The sequence below is a fragment of the Petaurus breviceps genome, unplaced genomic scaffold, assembly GCF_028583685.1.
Source record: "Petaurus breviceps papuanus isolate PSGF00001 unplaced genomic scaffold, PetGlider_PUasm1.0 428, whole genome shotgun sequence".
In the NCBI taxonomy this organism is placed as follows: Eukaryota; Metazoa; Chordata; class Mammalia; order Diprotodontia; family Petauridae; genus Petaurus; species Petaurus breviceps.
This window is the reverse complement of record NW_027186331.1, coordinates 110,691-128,477: the sequence shown is the minus strand read 5'-3', so window position 1 is coordinate 128,477 and position 17,787 is coordinate 110,691. Positions and strand designations below refer to the sequence as shown.

At 46.3% G+C, this 17,787-nt stretch overlaps 1 protein-coding gene across 3 annotated transcripts in view; it reads right to left on the bottom strand.

Annotated features, from left to right (window-relative positions):
- LOC138171325 (solute carrier family 5 member 4-like) overlaps positions 1-17,504 on the bottom strand; it is a 50,014-nt gene extending 32,510 nt beyond the window's left edge. For 2 of the 3 annotated variants that reach the window (XM_069100772.1, XM_069100773.1), the window contains exons 1-5: positions 17,370-17,504; positions 8,874-8,945; positions 8,018-8,122; positions 4,790-4,849; positions 4,258-4,362 (exon numbers count right to left, since the gene is read on the bottom strand). In XM_069100772.1, the coding sequence (XP_068956873.1) occupies positions 4,258-4,362; positions 4,790-4,849; positions 8,018-8,122; positions 8,874-8,945; positions 17,370-17,504 (477 nt within the window). Of the gene's footprint in view, positions 1-4,257; positions 4,363-4,789; positions 4,850-8,017; positions 8,123-8,873; positions 8,946-16,110; positions 16,120-17,369 lie in introns of those variants that run through there. The other variant, XM_069100775.1, reaches the window with a different exon arrangement.
- Between the last annotated feature and the right edge of the window lie 283 nt (positions 17,505-17,787).

Sequence of the window (17,787 nt, the reverse complement as noted above, 5' to 3'; positions counted from 1 at the left end):
AGATAGACAGACAGGCAGATGGACTGACAGACAGTTTCAATATTACCAGTTTCCTTTGTAACCATGTGCATCTTATGTTACACATTGCACGATCTGAGTCTAAGAAGGGATCCCAGGCTTTAGCAGACTGATCACCCAAGGGGGCCACAGCATGAAGAAGGTTAAAGCCCCTGCCATACCTGAATGCTCACTGCCGTCTCAATGTGCCCTCCAAGTGCTCCTCTAGGTTCTGCCTGAAGACATTGCATTCCCCTTTGGGTCAGCTCTAACTGTTAAGCAGTTGTTCCCTCTATCACCCCAGCATCTTCCTCTCTGGAACGTCCTCCCATTCTTCCTGCTTCTACCCACTGGGCAAAGCTGAGCAGGGCTAATGCTTCTTCTGTCTGTCAAATAAACACACTCATTGTCTTCTCCAATACAACATATTATGAGTTGTCGAGGGCAAGAACTACTCCATGTTTGTCTCTGTAGCAATAGTGCCTCACACATACCCTGGTTACAGCTGACTGGGGCAAAAGTAAGAGGGTGAATCATTTCCCCGGGGTGTGCCAACTCTGGCCCTTACTATCTTCTCTTTTTAATTTTTTTTTTACATTTTAAATATTTTATTTGCTTTGAACTTAAAGCAGAAAGAGCATTTCTATATACACAGCACAACATAGAGGATTAGATATAAAAGTATGGATTTCCATTTCAGAGTGTCTAATTTAAAAAACCAACTATGTAATAAATACTACATGTTGCTTTCAAAGCTACCCTGATTTCTATGCTCCCTTCTAAATTTTATTTTGTTCTTTACTGTGTGCTTCTTATTTTTTCCTTCCTTCCTCCCCACCACATGCTAGAGAAGGTTACAACTAAACAGAAATAAATGTGTGTATACACACATATATGTAAAACGATACTGAATATCCTTCTGTTTATCAGTTCTTTCTTTGGAGGAAGACAGCATCTTCCTTCCTAGGTCCTTTGTTGTTAGTTTGAGTATTTATGATACTCAAGATGAATTAGTCATTCAAAGTCATTCTTTGAATATTACTGCATACAATATTCTCTTGGTTTCATTTCACTCTTCATTACTTCATGCAAGTATTTCAATGTTTTTCTAAAATCAAGCAGCTCAGCTCAGCACAGCAGCATCACATTACATTCCTATGCCGCAACTTGGTGAGACTTTTCCCAGGAAGATCTTGCTGCCTTTTTACCCTGTGATGCTTCATTGCACTTTTGTAAAGCTAGAAGATTGAAAGGATAACACTTAAGCTCTGATTAGCTATGTGACATAGAGGAAATCATTTGTCCTCCCTAGATCTCAGTTTCCCCATCTTTAAAATGAGGGGTTTGGGCCAGATGGCATTTCAGCTCTGATAGTCTCTGAGTCTAGAAATGCCCAGACACATGGTCTGGGCAGCAGTCTGCTAAGTCAAGAAGTGGAGATTTCACTTCTAACTGAAGCTACTCAAGAGGAGGGATCTGATTTCTTCTACTTGATTGGAAAGAAATGCTAGAGGTGGTAAAGAAGGTCAAATTTTAGCTCAATGTAAGGAAAGGCTTCCTAATAACCAAAGGCTTCCCAAAGTGGAATGGCTTGCCTTGCCTCTCATATTCCCTATCAGCATTTAATTTGGGTGCCTCCTCTCCCATAAGGCTTTATTTGATTTTCTCCCTATGAGACTCTGGCTGCCCTCATCTGCTTATCCTCTGGATACTCTCTAGCTTATTGAAGTCTTTCATAAATTATGGAACCCAGAACTGAACACAATACCCCAAGTCTAACCAAGGAAAAGACGGAGAGCCTGCTACCACCGTAGGCACAGAAACACAGGCTTCCACAGTTGGATGGGACCTCAGAAGCTATCTACTCCAACTTGCACTTACCACAACACCTGGCACGTAGTAGGACTTAACAGATGCAGGTTGACTGCCTAAGGATCTCCTCTATGACCATTCCAGAAAGAAGTTATTCAAGTTCTGCTCAAAGACCTCCAAGAACAGGGATACCATTTTTCTATTCAATCCAATGAACATTTATTAATTACTGACTGTGTGTTCAGCTCCTGGGATCCAAAGACTAAAATGAAAGAGTTCCCATCTTCAATCTAGATGTGGAGGTAGGCCATTCATACAAATATAATATAAGGTGGGGGCAACCAAGAGATCCAGGCAAAGTATACTGGGAATATTTGAGGGAGAAATCAAGGAAAACCTTGTGGAGGAGCCAACAACTGAGCTAAGCCTTGATAGGGAATCTGAGAGGCAAGGATACGCTTCCCGCTTTGGGACAGCTCTATTAGGAAGCTTGTCCTGATATAGACAAAATCTGTCTCTCTTTGCAATTCCCGACATTTCTTTCCAGCCTAGAAGAGAAAATTACAACTCTTCCATTGGACAGTTCACCCTCCAAGAAGCCCTCAGCTATTATTTGCATTCCCCCTTACTGTCTGGACTGTGAGTTTGGGCATTTATGGACTCATAGACTGTCGGAGCTGAAAGGGACCTCAGCCCCATCTTCCTCACTAGACTGAAAACTGCCTGAGGGTAAAAGCCGTGCCTCATCATTCTTGGAAACTCCTAATACCCACAACTTTGCCCCTGGTTTTGTCAGCGCGGTGCTTACAAACACAGGATAAGATGTCTGAACTGGAAGGGACATTAGATATAAACTAGGGTCACATAGCTAGTAAGCATCTGAAGCTGGATTTGAACTCAGGTCTTTGGAATATGGGCACCTAAGCTTTACAGTGGTTAGAGTGCAGGGCCTGGAGTCAGGAAAACTCTCTCTGAGTTCAAATCTGGCCTGAGACACTTACTAGCTGTGTGACTCTGAGAAAGTCACTTAGCCCTGTTTGACTTAGTTTCCTCATCTGTAAAATGAGCCAGAGAAGGAATAGAAAACCACTCCAGTATCTTTGCCCAGAAAACCTTAAATGTGGTCACCAAGAATCAGACATGACTAAATGACAACTTCCAGACTCGCGGCCCAGTGCTCCATTTACTGTACCATCTATCTGCTATTATGAAAATAATTTTGTTCTCATGTGCTCCCTGAAAGGGTCTTGAGGACCTCCAGGGTTCCCAGCCTACACTTTGATAGTTACTAATCTATTTTAACCACTTCATTTAACAGGGATAAAATGAAGAAGAAAGAACTGGTCCAAGCTCATCCAGCTTGCTTACGGCACTTAGGGCTCATTAAATGCTGGTTCTAAAAGGTCTGGGAAGCACCACCCCTTCAGGTTGGCTCAATCATGGACAGCCTGACATAGCTAGAAAGCAAATGTCAGGACCATTTTTCTAATGAAAAATGAGACAAGTACATGATCTGGGGACCTGACATTAGAGAGAGGAGATAAAGAAGGTAATTTTCCAAGAATCATGACATTTTAAACCTGGAAGGGCACATGAGAGATAATTCTCAAAAACTCAAAAAGTGGGTTCAATAAATCCGACAGATTTCTCCCGGAGCCCTCAGAAATCAGTGTACTATGGTGAGAAGAGCCCAGAAATTGGTGCCAGGTAACAGGAATTCAAATTCTAACTCTGCTACTTGCTGTTTGTGTGACCTTGGGCAAGTCTCTTGACCTCTTTAGGCCTCAGTTTCCCCATCTATGAAAGGAGTGGACTGAGCTGGATCATCTCTAAGATATCTCTATGATCCCATGATTCTTCCTCCCAAGCCAATGGAATTCACCGTACCAAGGGTAGCCCAGCCTACCAATCCACCAGCACTTCTTCTTCCTTAAATATGCCAGTTCCAACTCCTCATGCACCAAAGGGGTCCACAGGGAGTTCACCTACATCCAGCTCCATTGCCTTCCCTAGTCTTAGTACTAACAGAGTGCTACCTTGGGGGCTTCCACAGCATGAGAGAGAACACAGCCAACCAAGAACCTATGGAGAGGTGTCTTCCAGAACAGGATCAATTCTCTAAAAATCTACAGGCCAGCCCCCTGGTTCTCTGTTCTAGGACCAGAGACAGCTCCTTCTTCCTTACATTAGCATTCTTCTTTCTATTAAGTTCACATTGCCAGACCACCAATATTTTAATGATATTCAATGATAACTCCCAGCTCTCTCACACCAGGCTTTCTACATTTAGTAGCAGCCTCGATTGAAAAAAAAAACAATTATTTATCAAGCGCATACTCTGTGCCAGGAGCTGTGCCAGTCAACGGAGAGAAAGAGACTGAAAGGAGTCAGCACCTGCCCTCAGGGGACTTACATTCCACCAAAATGCAGAGGTAAGGATGGACTCACCGAGATCCTCATGGCCACAGATGAGAATAGGGAAATGATGGAGAAGTAGATCTGAATCCTCTTCCCTCCAAACCTCTTCATCAGGTACTCAGGCATGGTCACTACCTGCACAGGTAGGAAGAAGCAAGACTCACATTGAACCGCTAAGCATCATGGGAACATTAGGCACTAGGATTGGGTGAATGGGGACCTTTCTGAAGCACTGTGCCAGCATTCCAACTAATCCCATTCCCCTGATGCTAGAGTGGGAAGGCACCATCCCAACATGGGATGTAGAGTCAGGGACCTTAGTTCAAGTCCTGCCCCTCATGTGACCTTGGGTCATTAATTTGGTCCCCCTGGGCCTTAGTTTCCTCATTTGTGAAATTAAGAAGATAAAATAAAGTCTCATACACAATGCATTTTCCATAGTTGTTATAGCTAAAGAGATTTGGAAGACTTGAAGCATTATATAATGATGAGCAAATAGTCTTTCAAGAATTAATGAGGCAGGGTTTTGAAGGAGAAAGAGCTCCTGCCTTTGGGTACCTACCCCAGCCTTGATGTAAATGGGGACAAAGAGCCAGCCTAGGACCAGCAGCAATGGCAATCCCTGCAAGAAACAAGGAGAGATCATAGAGGAATCAAGCTTATCTTCTCATTGGTCCTGCCCAATCAGTGTTTGATTCCCCAAGATCCTGGGTTTCTTCCCTCTATTTATCTGATACTCACATGAAATGATTTAAAGGGACATTGGGAAATATGGCTTCTGACAAAAATCTCTCTTACAATTTTAATCAGTGAGGTCAAAATGGGTCCCACCTTGAGAAAGTCATTCTTTTGAGGGTGACATTTTTTCATCTTTAATAGGGAGCCTTTAATATTCATCTTCTAAAATGAAAACAACTTTTGGATGTAGGAAGACATTAGACCTTGGTCTAGTCCCTTATTTTCTCTGAGCCTCGGTTTCCTCTTCTGTAAAAGGATACGATTGGACCAGAAGATCTCTAAGGTCCCTTCTGACTTGGATAACCTAGGAAACTTGACATCATTAGACAGAGCTCTGGGTGTAGAATAAGGAGACCTGGGCTCATGTCATGACTGATGCTTACTAGCTAGGTGAGTCACTTTCCCTCTCTCTGCTATGGGTTCCTTGTCTCTGCCACCATCCTGGCTGACTTGCACAAGTTCCACGTTTCATTTCCCTCTGCAGAGGGAATCCCCGTGCCTGGAATCCTCTTCTTCCTCACCTCTGCCTCTGAAGGATGATTCCCAGAATCCTTCATAACTCAGCTCAATTCTACCTGCTTCCTGCTTCCTCCCTCCCCCAGAGGTTATGCCCCCTAATATTATTTTCTGTTTCTTGTATCTAAGGGCATTTCCCCCCAATAGAATGCACCCTCTCTGAAGGCAGAGGCTGTTTTCATCCTGTCTCTACATGTACCTAGCACAGTGCCTGGAACATAGTAGGTGTTTTTAAAATTTCAGTTGAATAAGTAAGGTGCCACTGAGCTAGAACAGTCTATAAGTGATCAGATGTTAGCACTTGACTGTGACTTAGTTTATCAGATCCTTTCAAAAAGGGCAGCTCCCTGAGATCAGTGTCCAGAGAGAGGGTTACGACCTCAGAGACCTCTGGCCTGATCCAGACATGGTCAGGAATTGCTGCTCCAACATTCCCAGCAAGTGGCCCTTTCAGCCTCTACTGGCAGAATTCCAGTGGCTGACTTGGAGTTCAGCATAAGGTCTCTGGAGAGAGAGGCCCTAGGCTGCCTCTGGTATGAGAAAGGGACATGGGGGAGTCACAGTGTCAAGGGTGTCAGAGGCCTCAGAGATGGGAAAAGAGAAAGCCTGGAGAGATTACATCTGGCCATAGACACACACACACTGTCTCTGTCTCTGTCTCTCTGTCTCTGTCTCTCTGTCTCTGTCTCTGTCTCTGTCTCTCTGTGTCTCTCTCTCTCTGTCTCTCTCTGTCTCTCTGTCTCTCTTTCTGTCTCTCTCTGTCTCTCTATCTCTCTCTGTCTCTCTGTCACTCTCTCTTTCTCTCTCTCCCCCCCACAGGGGTCCCTCCTGCCAACACCCATCTACTTCTTCAACAAACAAGCAGACTGCAGCTCTCCAGAGCAGGGAGCCGGTGTGCCCATCCTTGGATCCCCGCAGGTCTACAGAGGCTGAACTTTCATGATATCTTAAGGTGTCCTCTCTGCCCTGCCCTTCCCTGCCCTGCCCTTGGCCACCTGGAATTCCTCCACCCTCATCTGACTCTTGCCAAGCTCATGCCAGGTCATAGGGCACATCTATCTGTGGCCTGAAGGCTGAGTCAGGGTATTCCAATGCCTACAGGGCATATTATCACAGCTAGCTATAGTTTATTTCCTCCTCCTCCTCAGCCATAAGCTGCATAAGAAGAGGAATGATGTTTTATTGAAGCCTTTTCTCCATGCCCAGCATAGAGTAGTGCCTCAGTAGGCACCCAATAATGTTGACTGGATAGTTGAATAAATGAATGAATCCTTTCCCCAGTTTAGGATAAGGCAATGATGCAGTGGCCCTCAGGAAGCCTATTAGAGCCCAGCATGGACAGGACTCTTTAAGGATCAAATGGGAGTTAGCCCTTGAGCATGTAGTTGTACCTACGACAATCTGGCTGGAGAGAACAGCCTTTCAGGGTTTCCCTGTTTGGCGTCTCTATTTCCAGCATATTTGGTGTGGGCACCTGACCTGGTGTGGGGCACCTGATTCTCTCTGGGTATCTGGAGTTTGGCTTTGCATCCCCAGTTGTCTAGCCCAAGAACAGAAATGGATCCCAGGCTCCCACTCACTTCATCCAGCTCTGGAGCTGGCAGCCTGCTCCCTGGAAGCCTCCTCAGCCAAGAGGATAGGGCCCCTCAGACCAAGGCAGCTCTGAGGTGGGGGAAGAGAAGCCTGAAGATCATAGGCCCACAGAAAGAATGACAAGTAAAATCCCAACTGAATGTAGAGACATGGCCAACCTCGGTCTCCAAAAAGAAATAGAATGCACCTCCCTCCCTTCCTTGTTTGTAGAGGTGGGGGACTATGGGGGAGGAACACTGCATATATTGTGAGGCTGGCTGATATGTTGCTTGGTTTTCTTGAGCATTTTCTCCTCTTTTATTCTTCAGTATGGGGTGGGGGCGGGGAGGAAGGTAACTAGCTCAGAGAGATAAAGGAGGCAAGATAGACTGGAAGATGAAGGTGCTGTCAGAAAAAGAATTTAGTTTTTTTTTAAGAAGGCAACCATTTAGAGCTGGTAGGAACTTTAAAAGTCACGTGGTCATCCTCCCTTCTTTTACAGTAGAAGAAACAGGTCCAGTTTCACACACAACACCCCCCCCCCATGCCAGAAACGCTCTCTCCCTTCTCATCCCCATCTCTGAGCTTCTGTGACATCCCCTGAGACTAAGCTCAAGTCTCACCTGTCTGAGGTTTTCTTGGGTCTCCTCCCTCCTAGGTTATCCCTACTCTCACTAGGGCCATCCTGACTGCCATTGCCTCCCATCTACTCCCTATATATTTTGGATGGATCTAGTCAGCTGCTGCTATCTCCTTGTAATAAAATTAGTTCCTTTGAAACCTCAGTGGTCAGCACAGTGCCTGGCACACAGAGAAGGCTTAATAAATGTTTGTTAAGAAGGAGGTTTTTTATTGATGGAGGTATTTAAAGGTTATTTAAGAAGGTTAAGAAGGAGCTCTCCCTGTGTGTGTGTGTGGGGGGGGGTTAGGTTTAAGAGGGAAATATCGAAGATGCATCACCTACGTTTGTCTCAAGCACGGCAACAGCAATTCCTGAGACCGAACCAGTCCCAGCCAGTCCCACGAAACTGGTACTGCCAATGTTACTGGCAAAGAGAGAAGCACCAATCTGGAAGCCAGAGGAAGAACATACAGATATCAGACTGTGAAACCATCAGAGACTTTTATAGTTATGCAGGATCATGGACTTGAGAATGAGAAGGAACTTTTGAGAATATCTACTCCAACTGCCTCCTTTTACAGTGAAGGAAACTGAGGTCCAGAGAGCAGGGCTCCTGTACAAGGTCACACAGCTAGGCAGTAGCAGAGGTGAGATTCAAACCCATCTTTTCGTGGGGCTCTTAATGGTGCTTGGTGGCCCCCTCCCCTCTATCATAAGAACAGGCTGCTTCTCCTTTCCACCCTGGCCAACCTTCTACCTGCCACTGGGTCTAGGTTTACTAAGATGTCATATGACCCTTCTTTTCATTCATCTTTCTGTTGAGTCCCTGATGGGGTCTGAAATATCCTGGACCAAGAAATAACACTGAAGAAGGGGCAGCGTAGGGGAATGGAACCCAAACTCACTGAACTTTTCTCTCAAGCATATTCCCCTCTTTTCCACCTTTATTCCTCTCCTTGTCACTGGGAAAGAGCCCAAGGCTCCTGTACCTCACTTTCATTCTAAACAAGTACACAAAAGAGAAGTGAGTAGAGACATGAGGTCCAAAGGGAGGCCGAAGCTTTCTCTTCTCTCTTTTATTTCAGATCCTAGCTGGTCCTCAACTTAGCTTCAGGCTTCCTGAGTATGAAGCTTGGGAGAGGCTACAGAAGGCCACTGTTCAAATAAATAACAAGGGGATAGAGTGGGACATACTCACTGGCCACCATGTCATGTCCCTGCCAGCCAGGAAGAAGCCTCCCACCGTCGTTCGATTGGTCTTCAGCATGGCCTGGGTAGAAAGGAGCAAACAGGATACAAGATATAACAGAACTGAAGACACAACAGAGTTGGCATGCAGACTACTGAGAGGTGACCCCCACAGGAGAAGCAAAGGGAGATTCTTCTCACCATCATGAAGTTGTGTTGTGCTGTGAACAAATCTAAGTATTTGGCATTTGGTCAATTAGTCCTGTCTGATCCTTCATGACCTCATTGGGATTTTCTTGGTGGAGATACTGGAGTGGTTTGCCATTTCCTTCTCCAGCTCATTTTACAGATGAGGAAACTGAGGCAAATAGGGTTAAGTGACTTGCCCAGGATCACACAGCAAATAATTGTGATCAGATTTGATCTCAGGTCCTTCCAATTCAAGGACCTGCACTCTCTCCCAATATGGCTTCATTGAATCTTAAGACTCAGAAGGAGTCACCCAGTCCAGCCTCCCTTCCCAGCTCTGGTCTCCTTTCTCTTCAAACAGGTTTCAATTGTTTGTATAGTTGAAAGAGCAAAGCCCTTGTAAGAAGCACTTTGTCTCTGACAAAAATTCAGATGATCAAATGTAAAGGTAAATTAGGTAGATTGATTGCTGCTGGGGTTGTCAGGAAGACATCTGACTCCTACCCGGGTGGCTCAGTCCTTATTACCTCTGCAATGAAATAGAAAGTCTTCTTTCTGGCATTTCCAGCTCTACACAACCTGTCCTGTCCCCTGACACTTTTCAGTTTCAGACTTTGTTCCTCTCCAGCTACACTGGCCTCCCTGCTGTTCCTCCAGGGATCCCTCCAGCCCCCAGCTCTGTCCCTTTTCAGAGGCTGTCCCCATATCTGGATTGCTGCCATTCCTCATCTCCCCCATTAGCTTCCCCGGACTCTTTCCAGACTTGAATCTTAGCTCTGCAAGGTCCTTCACGGTATGTTTTCCATGGCATTTATCTTTAATGGACATGACTGTTTTCAGGTGATATCCACCATTAGAATGTAAGCTCCCTGAAGGCAGATATGGTCTTTACTCTGATTTTTGCATCCCTTGCACTTAGCACCATCCCTGGCCCCTACTAAGCCTTTTGTTGCTGCTGCTGCTATAGTTGTTGAGTTGTTTCAGATGTGTCTGACTCTCTGTGACCCCATTTATGGTTATCTTGGCAAAATGGTTCCTGTTTCCTTCTCCAGATCATTTTACAGATGAGGAAATTGAGGCAAACAGGGTTAGGTGACTTGCCCAGGATCCCACAGCTAGAAGGTGAGTCTTCCTGATTCCAAGCCCAGTGCTCTCTCCACAGAGGCAGCTCCAGGTCTACTGCCCCAGTAAGCCTTTAATAAATGTTTATTGATTGGCCGATTGGCTTCTCAAAATTGCTGCTGATTATATTTTCTCTTAATGGTGTTATGAAAAGAAGGGACTCATTGTAATGGGAATGCAAATTTGGAAGATCTTCCCTGCCCCTAGGCTAAAGTGCACCTGAAGCCTGGGGTGGGAGGCTTGTTTTTCAGTAGATACTTCTTGATTGGCCAGTGAGTCAATAAGGTTGTTACATTCTCTGAGCCAGGAGAAGGCTATATAAGCCCTGATGTGTAGCTTTGTTTTGGGACTCACTTTGAGAAGTGTTCTGTGATTTGATCTGAATTCTGGGAAGCCATTGTTGAGAGTCCCCCGGCTTTGAAAAAACCCAGATGTTGAAACCCAGATGTTGACTGGGTATGGATGTAATGGTTGGACAGTTTGGAAATCTGTCTACTTGATCTGTCTCTGTCTTGATAATTCTGCCTGTATGCTTTGAAGTTCAGGGTGCTGACCTTTTTCCCCTGAACAAGGTAAACGATATATGTCTGACTGATTAAAGTAAGCTTGTTAACCCATTTTGAGTTGCTTTCCTTTAACAAAGCAGATCCAAGAACCTGTATGAGCAGCAAACCCTGAGGACTCGCTTCCAGCCCCTGCTTCCAAGTACAGAGAGGAGGCTGGGCAACAAAACCAACAAGGTGGGGTCCCTGGGGATCCAAGGCACTTCATCCCACCCACCATAGTCACAAGTCCATTCTCCCCCAGGGTCCCAAACAGTGGGATGCAGCCAGGAAACACATTCAGTGCCCCTGCTTTGCTGCTCAGTTCTTATCTTTTCCTGTGGCTGAATTCCGAACTCTTGGGCTCCTTCTCCTCCCGCAGGCGGCAGCCGCTCCTGGCTTCTGCCCAGGTCCCGATGCAGGCAGCTCACCATTCCCGCTCTCAGCTCAGCGAAGTCCGCATGCAGGCCATTCTTCTCTCCTGCTCCACGGCTCCACAGAATCACAGCTACCACAACTGGGAAACAAACGATTATCCCAGCCCCCATACTTTCCTTTTACTCTGCAGATCCTGTTCGTGACTCCATTTTGTAGCAGCAAGCACCCCAAGAACGTCCTCAGGGTTTGCTGCTCATACAGGTTCTTGGATCTGCTTTGTTAAAGGAAAGCAACTCAAAATGGGTTAACAAGCTTACTTTAATCAGTCAGACATATATCGTTTACCTTGTTCAGGGGAAAAAGGTCAGCACCCTGAACTTCAAAGCATACAGGCAGAATTATCAAGACAGAGACAGATCAAGTAGACAGATTTCCAAACTGTTCAACCATTACATCCATACCCAGTCAACATCTGGGTTTCAACATCTGGGTTTTTTCAAAGCCGGAGGACTCTCAACAACGGCTTTTCACAATACAGATCAAATCACAGAACACTTCTCAAAGTGAGCCCCCAAAACAAAGCTACACATCAGGGCTTATATAGCCTTCTCCTGGCTCAGAGAATGTAATAACCTTATTGACCCACTGGCCAATCAAAAAGTATCTACTGAAAAACAAGCCTCCCACCCCAGGCTTCAGGTGCACTTTAGCCTAGGGGCAGGGAAGATCTTCCAAATTTGCATTCCCATTACACTCATCCAACTGGGCCTGGAGTCAGGAAGACCCAAATTCAAATCCATCCTCAGACACTATAGCCATATGCACTAGCTGTGTGACCCTGGGCAAGTCATTCAACCTCTGTCTGCCTTAACCCACTGGAGAAGGAAATGGTGAAGCCCTCTGGTATCCTTGCCAAGAAAACCCTTGTGGGGTCAGGAAGACTCAGACACAATGGAACGATGGGGAAAGGTGACTAATGTTCATCCAATATTTATGCTGTTGATTTAATGAGGGTTTGTATTTTATGCAGAGTAATGGCAACCAGCTCATATGCCCAAGCTCTCTCATGCCTCTGTTATCCACACTTAGAAAGCTGCAGAGACAATATGACCCATTGCAATTCACTGTCTTTCTCAGCTTCTGTTGCCCTATGTGTAAAGAAAGGCTACCAGGGGTGGGGAACCTGTGACCTCAAGGCCACATGGGGCCTTCTAGGTCCTTGGGTGCAGCCTTGTGACTGAGCTCAAGTTTGCCAGAACAAATCCTTTTATGAAGGGGGTTTGTTCTATAAAGTTTGGATTCAATCAAAGCACTGCACTTGAGGATCTAGAGGACCACTTGTGGCCTCGAGGCCTCAGGTTCCCCAGGCCTGCTAGACTCTAAAAGCCTTTCCAGCTTGAAAAGTCTGTATTTTGAAACCCCAACTTCAGGTACAACTTCAGGAGGGACTCACTAACTTCTAGAGTTAAAGGGTCTTTCCCTGGGCTCCCCCAAGGATAGATTTCAAGGGGTTCAGGAATTCTGCACGAGGAAAGACTAAATCTTTATTTCAATACAATTGATATCCGTTATGATCTTATGTATTTTATTTTCTCATTAAAAACTATTATTCTGAGAAGGGAAACAGTCTTTACCAGATTGCCCCATGGAGGAGGGCCCGTGACACAAAGAGGTGAAGGCCCCTGCTCTAGAGGACCTGCCTTGCTACTTCAACCCTATCTTGATGACCCAATTTCATGTCCCACCTGCATACAGGGGCATGTAATGTTTAAATGGCATCATCCCAGAGAAAACTAAACCCATATTCCTTGGCCTTGTTCATGAATCTCTTGAAGGCCAGTGAAAGGTAGAGAACCCTCAGGACATGTGTTGGGGACATTTCAGCACCAAATTTAAACTCAGATGCTGAGAGTGGGGCTATAATGTGGGCTGCTGTTTTCTGAGTCTGACCTGCCCAAAGGAAGGGTCTTATTTGCCCTCTGCCAGTTTGTTCTGTGTTTCTCTCATGGTCTAGCAAAAGAAAGGAAAAGAAATGTGCTCTGTAAGCCCCTATGACTTCTCCACACGGCAATAGCCAAGATCAAAGATCTTGCAAGTCCAAACACCACATTTGACAGGAACCTGAGGTCCAGAAACGTTAAGTGACGATTCAAGAAGAGAATGTCAACACTGAGCTCCAAGGCTGAGGTCCAGCTCGCCCTCTAGTCTCCCATGCCACCCTCAGCAGCAAACTTCACAATCCAACCAAGTAACCCCCACCCACCAGGTAAATAACCCAGTCCCTCTGAAATAAGTCAATGAGCCCACCGGCTGAAGACAGCTCTAAACGCACACACACTAGGAAGAGTGCTAGTCACAGATCAGGGGTCTAAGTTCAGTCTCAGGCTCTGGGTGACCTGTGATCATGGGCAAGTCCCTCATCATTCCCAGTGTTCAGTTTCTTCTATCTATAAAATGAAAGGATTAGACTAGATGACCTCCAAACAAGTAAGGAAACTGAGACCTGGAGACGTTAAAAAGAGTTAGGATCGTATATTTAGAGCTGGAAGGGAGCTTGGAGGCCATCTACCCAAGGCATCACTTGACAGCTGGAGAAACTGAGGCACACAGAGGCAAAATAATCTGCTTAATGTCACTCAGAGGCTTTAGTGGGTACCAGAAGCAGAACTGGAACCTGGGTCACCCGCCTCCGCACTGTGGTGTTTCCCACATCGAAGGTATTCAAGCAAAGGCTAGATGACCAGTGGGTGCCTTAAGAAAGGGTTCCTTGCTCAGGTATAGTTTGGACCAGGTGGTTTCCAACCCTCTATGATTTTCAACAATTCTAATCAGTCATCTTACGTGGGACAGAGAGTAAAACTGAAGCTTAGAAAGGAAGAAATGACTGGCGCATAGCAGCTCACATAGCTGGTAAATGGCAGAAGGAGTGACCCAAACCCAGATTTACTCTCCCCAAGGTCCAGCAGTCTCTCTCCACATACAAATGTGTCCTGGATAGATGCAAACTGGACATTGATATTTGGGAGAAAAGATGCTGTATTCCCCTGTGGAATCTGGAGAATTCTCACTCCCACTGTTGGCTACATTTTTACTCTGTGGGAAAGGAGGAAAGCAGGGGGAAAAATGCTTCATTGTTGCAGCTGGCTCAGCGTGTGTGTACGGGCCCGGTTTGGGGTCAGGGTAACTGGCACAGCCTGGCCAGTCCTGGGGAGACAAAAGGCTTCCATGGGCACAGCTCTTCTTGCCTTCATGTGAACCGTCTCATCTGATCTTGAAACAACACGAATGCAGGTAAATAAACACAAGACAGTGCAGAGTGATTTACAAGCAAGGGACTAGAAACTGGGGGATCAGGATGGGGGTCCAGAATCAGCCTTGAAGGAAGGATTCTAAGAGACAGAGGCAATCAGGAGGGCCTTTTAGGTACGGGCTGCTGGCTATGCAAAGTCATGGAGACAGGAAACAATATAGTGAACAGAGAAGAGTAAATGGGCCAATTGGATTTAACTGGATGGTGCATGATGAGGAATAAGCCAAGAAAGAGAAGCTGAAGCCAGATTGTAAAGGGCTTTAAATGCCAAATAGAAGAGTTTTTATTTCATCCTAGAGGCAATAGGGAGCCACAGGAGCTTCTTGAGCAGGAGAATGACATGATCAGATCTGTGCTTTAGTTGTATTAATTCAGCAGCTGTACAGATGAATAGACTGGAGAGGAGACAGACTGAAATCAGAGAGATCCACTGAGATGCTATTTCAATAGTAAAGGAGAAAGTTCATGAGGGATCACACTAGAGTAAAAGTAAGAGGATGGTTGTGAAAGGAGAACAAGTGGAGAAGGGGCTCATAGAGTATCTCTTTTCTCAGGGATATAGGATATGATGTCATCCACTGAAAAGGTTGGATAGGAAAAATGGGGGAAGTGTGAGAGGACTGAGGAGAAAAGGGAAGACTTAGAAGAATGACTGTGGAGAGAGAGATGGAGATTCAAGTGGCGAGGAGTAAAAGGATTGCTTTTGTTGCTGAGGCCAGTTGAGTTTGGGAAATGTGATCTGTAAAGGGCCCAGCTGCCTCGGTTCTGCCACTGTCTTCAGTTCTGTTCAGCAGCTGGGATGTAGGGGTAGAAGACATAGCTGGTGGGGATTTGGTGCAGCATGATAGGATAGGGGAGCAAGGGATTTGAGAGCATCAGGCTGACCAACCATGATATCAAGAATTAAAAGAGAAGCCGAGCAGTCAAAGGGCCTGGTTGTAATGGAGAGAATGAGGAAGAGATGTAGAAGGAGTGAGGGACAAAGAGAGAGATGCTATAGGAGGTGCAGGGCTCGCACAGAGGAATTTCAGGACTCTCCATCCTGAAAGTGGAACACTTGTGTAGTCACACTAATGTGATCACTGCTGTGTGCTTTTGGACAAATCACTCACCTTCCCTCGGCCTCAGTTTCCCGATGAGTACAGTGAGAGGGTTGAACATTACAGCTCTGTTCCAAGCCCTCATGTATGATACTATGACAGTCATATGTGGAGTGAAGGAGCAGGTCATGGGAGCAGAGAAGGCTGGTGACCAGACCATCCAGGCTACTCAAAGTCCCATTAACACTCATGTTGAAGTCCTCAAGTATAAGGGCAAAGATGAAGTAGAGAGGAAGACCTTGCTCTGGGTGCTGGACTCCTGAGGGCCAGTAGGTAACTGTTGGCCCTGCTTTGAATGGGAGGAAGGGATTCATTTTATAAACCCCAAAGGAGGAGAGATAGCTGAGAAATGGTGGCAGAGGTATGCTCTGGGAGTGCTGATAGGGGAGGGAACAAGGAGTATTTCCATTCCCTCTGGGAGCAGGAGAGAAGGTCCATCTAGCCCTTGAAAGAATGACCAGGAATCCATGGTTTCTTGGGGTAGGGAAGGGAGGGAGAAGGAACCAGGTCTCTGTGAAGGCCAGAAGATAGAAGGAGGGCAGCAGGAAGAAGTTTGGGATAAAGGGAAGTTTGTGAACAATAGAATGGGAGCAGGGAGGAGACCACACAGGGTGAGAGACTTGTGAAGGGGCATGCCTGAGACAGGTGGTGATGAGAGGACGGGAGGGGTTTCACCTGAGTGGAGGTAGTTGAGGGGGTGTCTGTATCATGTGAATTAAGATGAGGCGGCTTAGGAGCCTGAGGGACATAGAATGAGGGCACAGCACCTTTTACCTGGAAATCACACACTCCAGGCATCCCTCTATGGTAGGGATGAGTCAGTTTGCTCTAATATGGAAAGAGCATTAGATTTGCTGTTGAAAGATCTGGGTTCAAATCCCAGCTCTGACACTTACTATCTAATTTTCTGGTCAGGACACAAACTCTTCAGGCCTCAGTTTCCTCATCTGTAAAATGATGGTTTTGTACTGACTGCTGAAATCCCTTCATACATCATTGATTCTAAGCAGTCATTCAACTTTCATTTGAACACCTGCAGTGAAACAGAACCCACCACCTTCTGAGTCCAGCCCATCTCACTAGGAAGAGCATGATTTCTCTTCTTCGTTTTACAAATGAGGAAACTGAGGCCTAAAGGAGAAACTCAGATAGCTCTTACTTCTACGAAGTTCAGTGATTTACAGCAACCCTTTCCCTCAAAACTGCAAGATAGATGGTGTAGAAGATATTTCCCCCCATTTTACACCTGAGAAAACTGAGGTTCCAAGACAGGAAGAGACTTATTCAAGGGTCCACAGAGTTGTGATGAGAAAGTCAGACTCTCAATTTTGCATCTTTTCTATACCCCCCCACACCTCCCTTCTATATCCCCCCCCCCAATACGTTTCTCTTCATTCCCAGGTATTCTGTTTCTCCTCAGTGTTCTGGTATATTGAATACCTTGCCCTGTCTCTTGTTCAGGGAGGGGAGAAGGACACATCTGGCCAGCTGCCACTGGAATAAATTGATGACACTGCCTCAGCTTCCCCACCTTTGCTTCCCACTTCCTAAAACTCCACTGTCCAAGAATAGACTCACTGAATATTAGAACTGGAAGGGACTTTGGAACAGAGGATGCTCAAGCATGATGACCTTACAAAACACGGACTGTTACAGACAGGAGGGGCATTAGGATGTGAGATATCAGAGACAGAAGTCCATCCCTTTCATTTTACAGTTGGAGAAACTAAGGCCCAGAGGGAAGAAGGGGCTTGTTTCCCAGGTAAGTTGCAGTAAGTGAGAGAGCTCCAACTTCAGTCCTATTGCCCCCTCCCCACTATGCCCACCAGTGCCCTGCCTTGCCCTTGGCCTGGGTCCCCACATACCCACAACCCCACGGCCATGACCACCACGAAGTAGATGACAATGACTGAGATGTCCGCGGCATTCTTGATGCGGTCGGACGCGGGGGGAGGCGCGGGGGTCCCGGCAGAGACGCTGGGGCTCGTGGTGACGTCCATGGTGGCAGCAGCGGCTTCTGTCCTCTCCTTGCTGGCGCAGGCTGGTCGGCACCAACAGACAGAATATCCCGTGCCGTCCGGGGCTCGCTCCCTGCCTCTTTATGACTCCGTCCGTGTTAATGATCAGTCCTGGTCCAGTCTGCCGAGGGGAGGGCAGAGGAGGAGGGCAGAATCCCAAGGAGGGAGGATGGAAAAAGGACAGAGCAGGGGAGGGGAGTGCCTAGGTCTTTCCCTGCTCTGGGGGAGAGGGGTTGAGGAAAGGGGGAAGCTTCAGCAGCTAGTG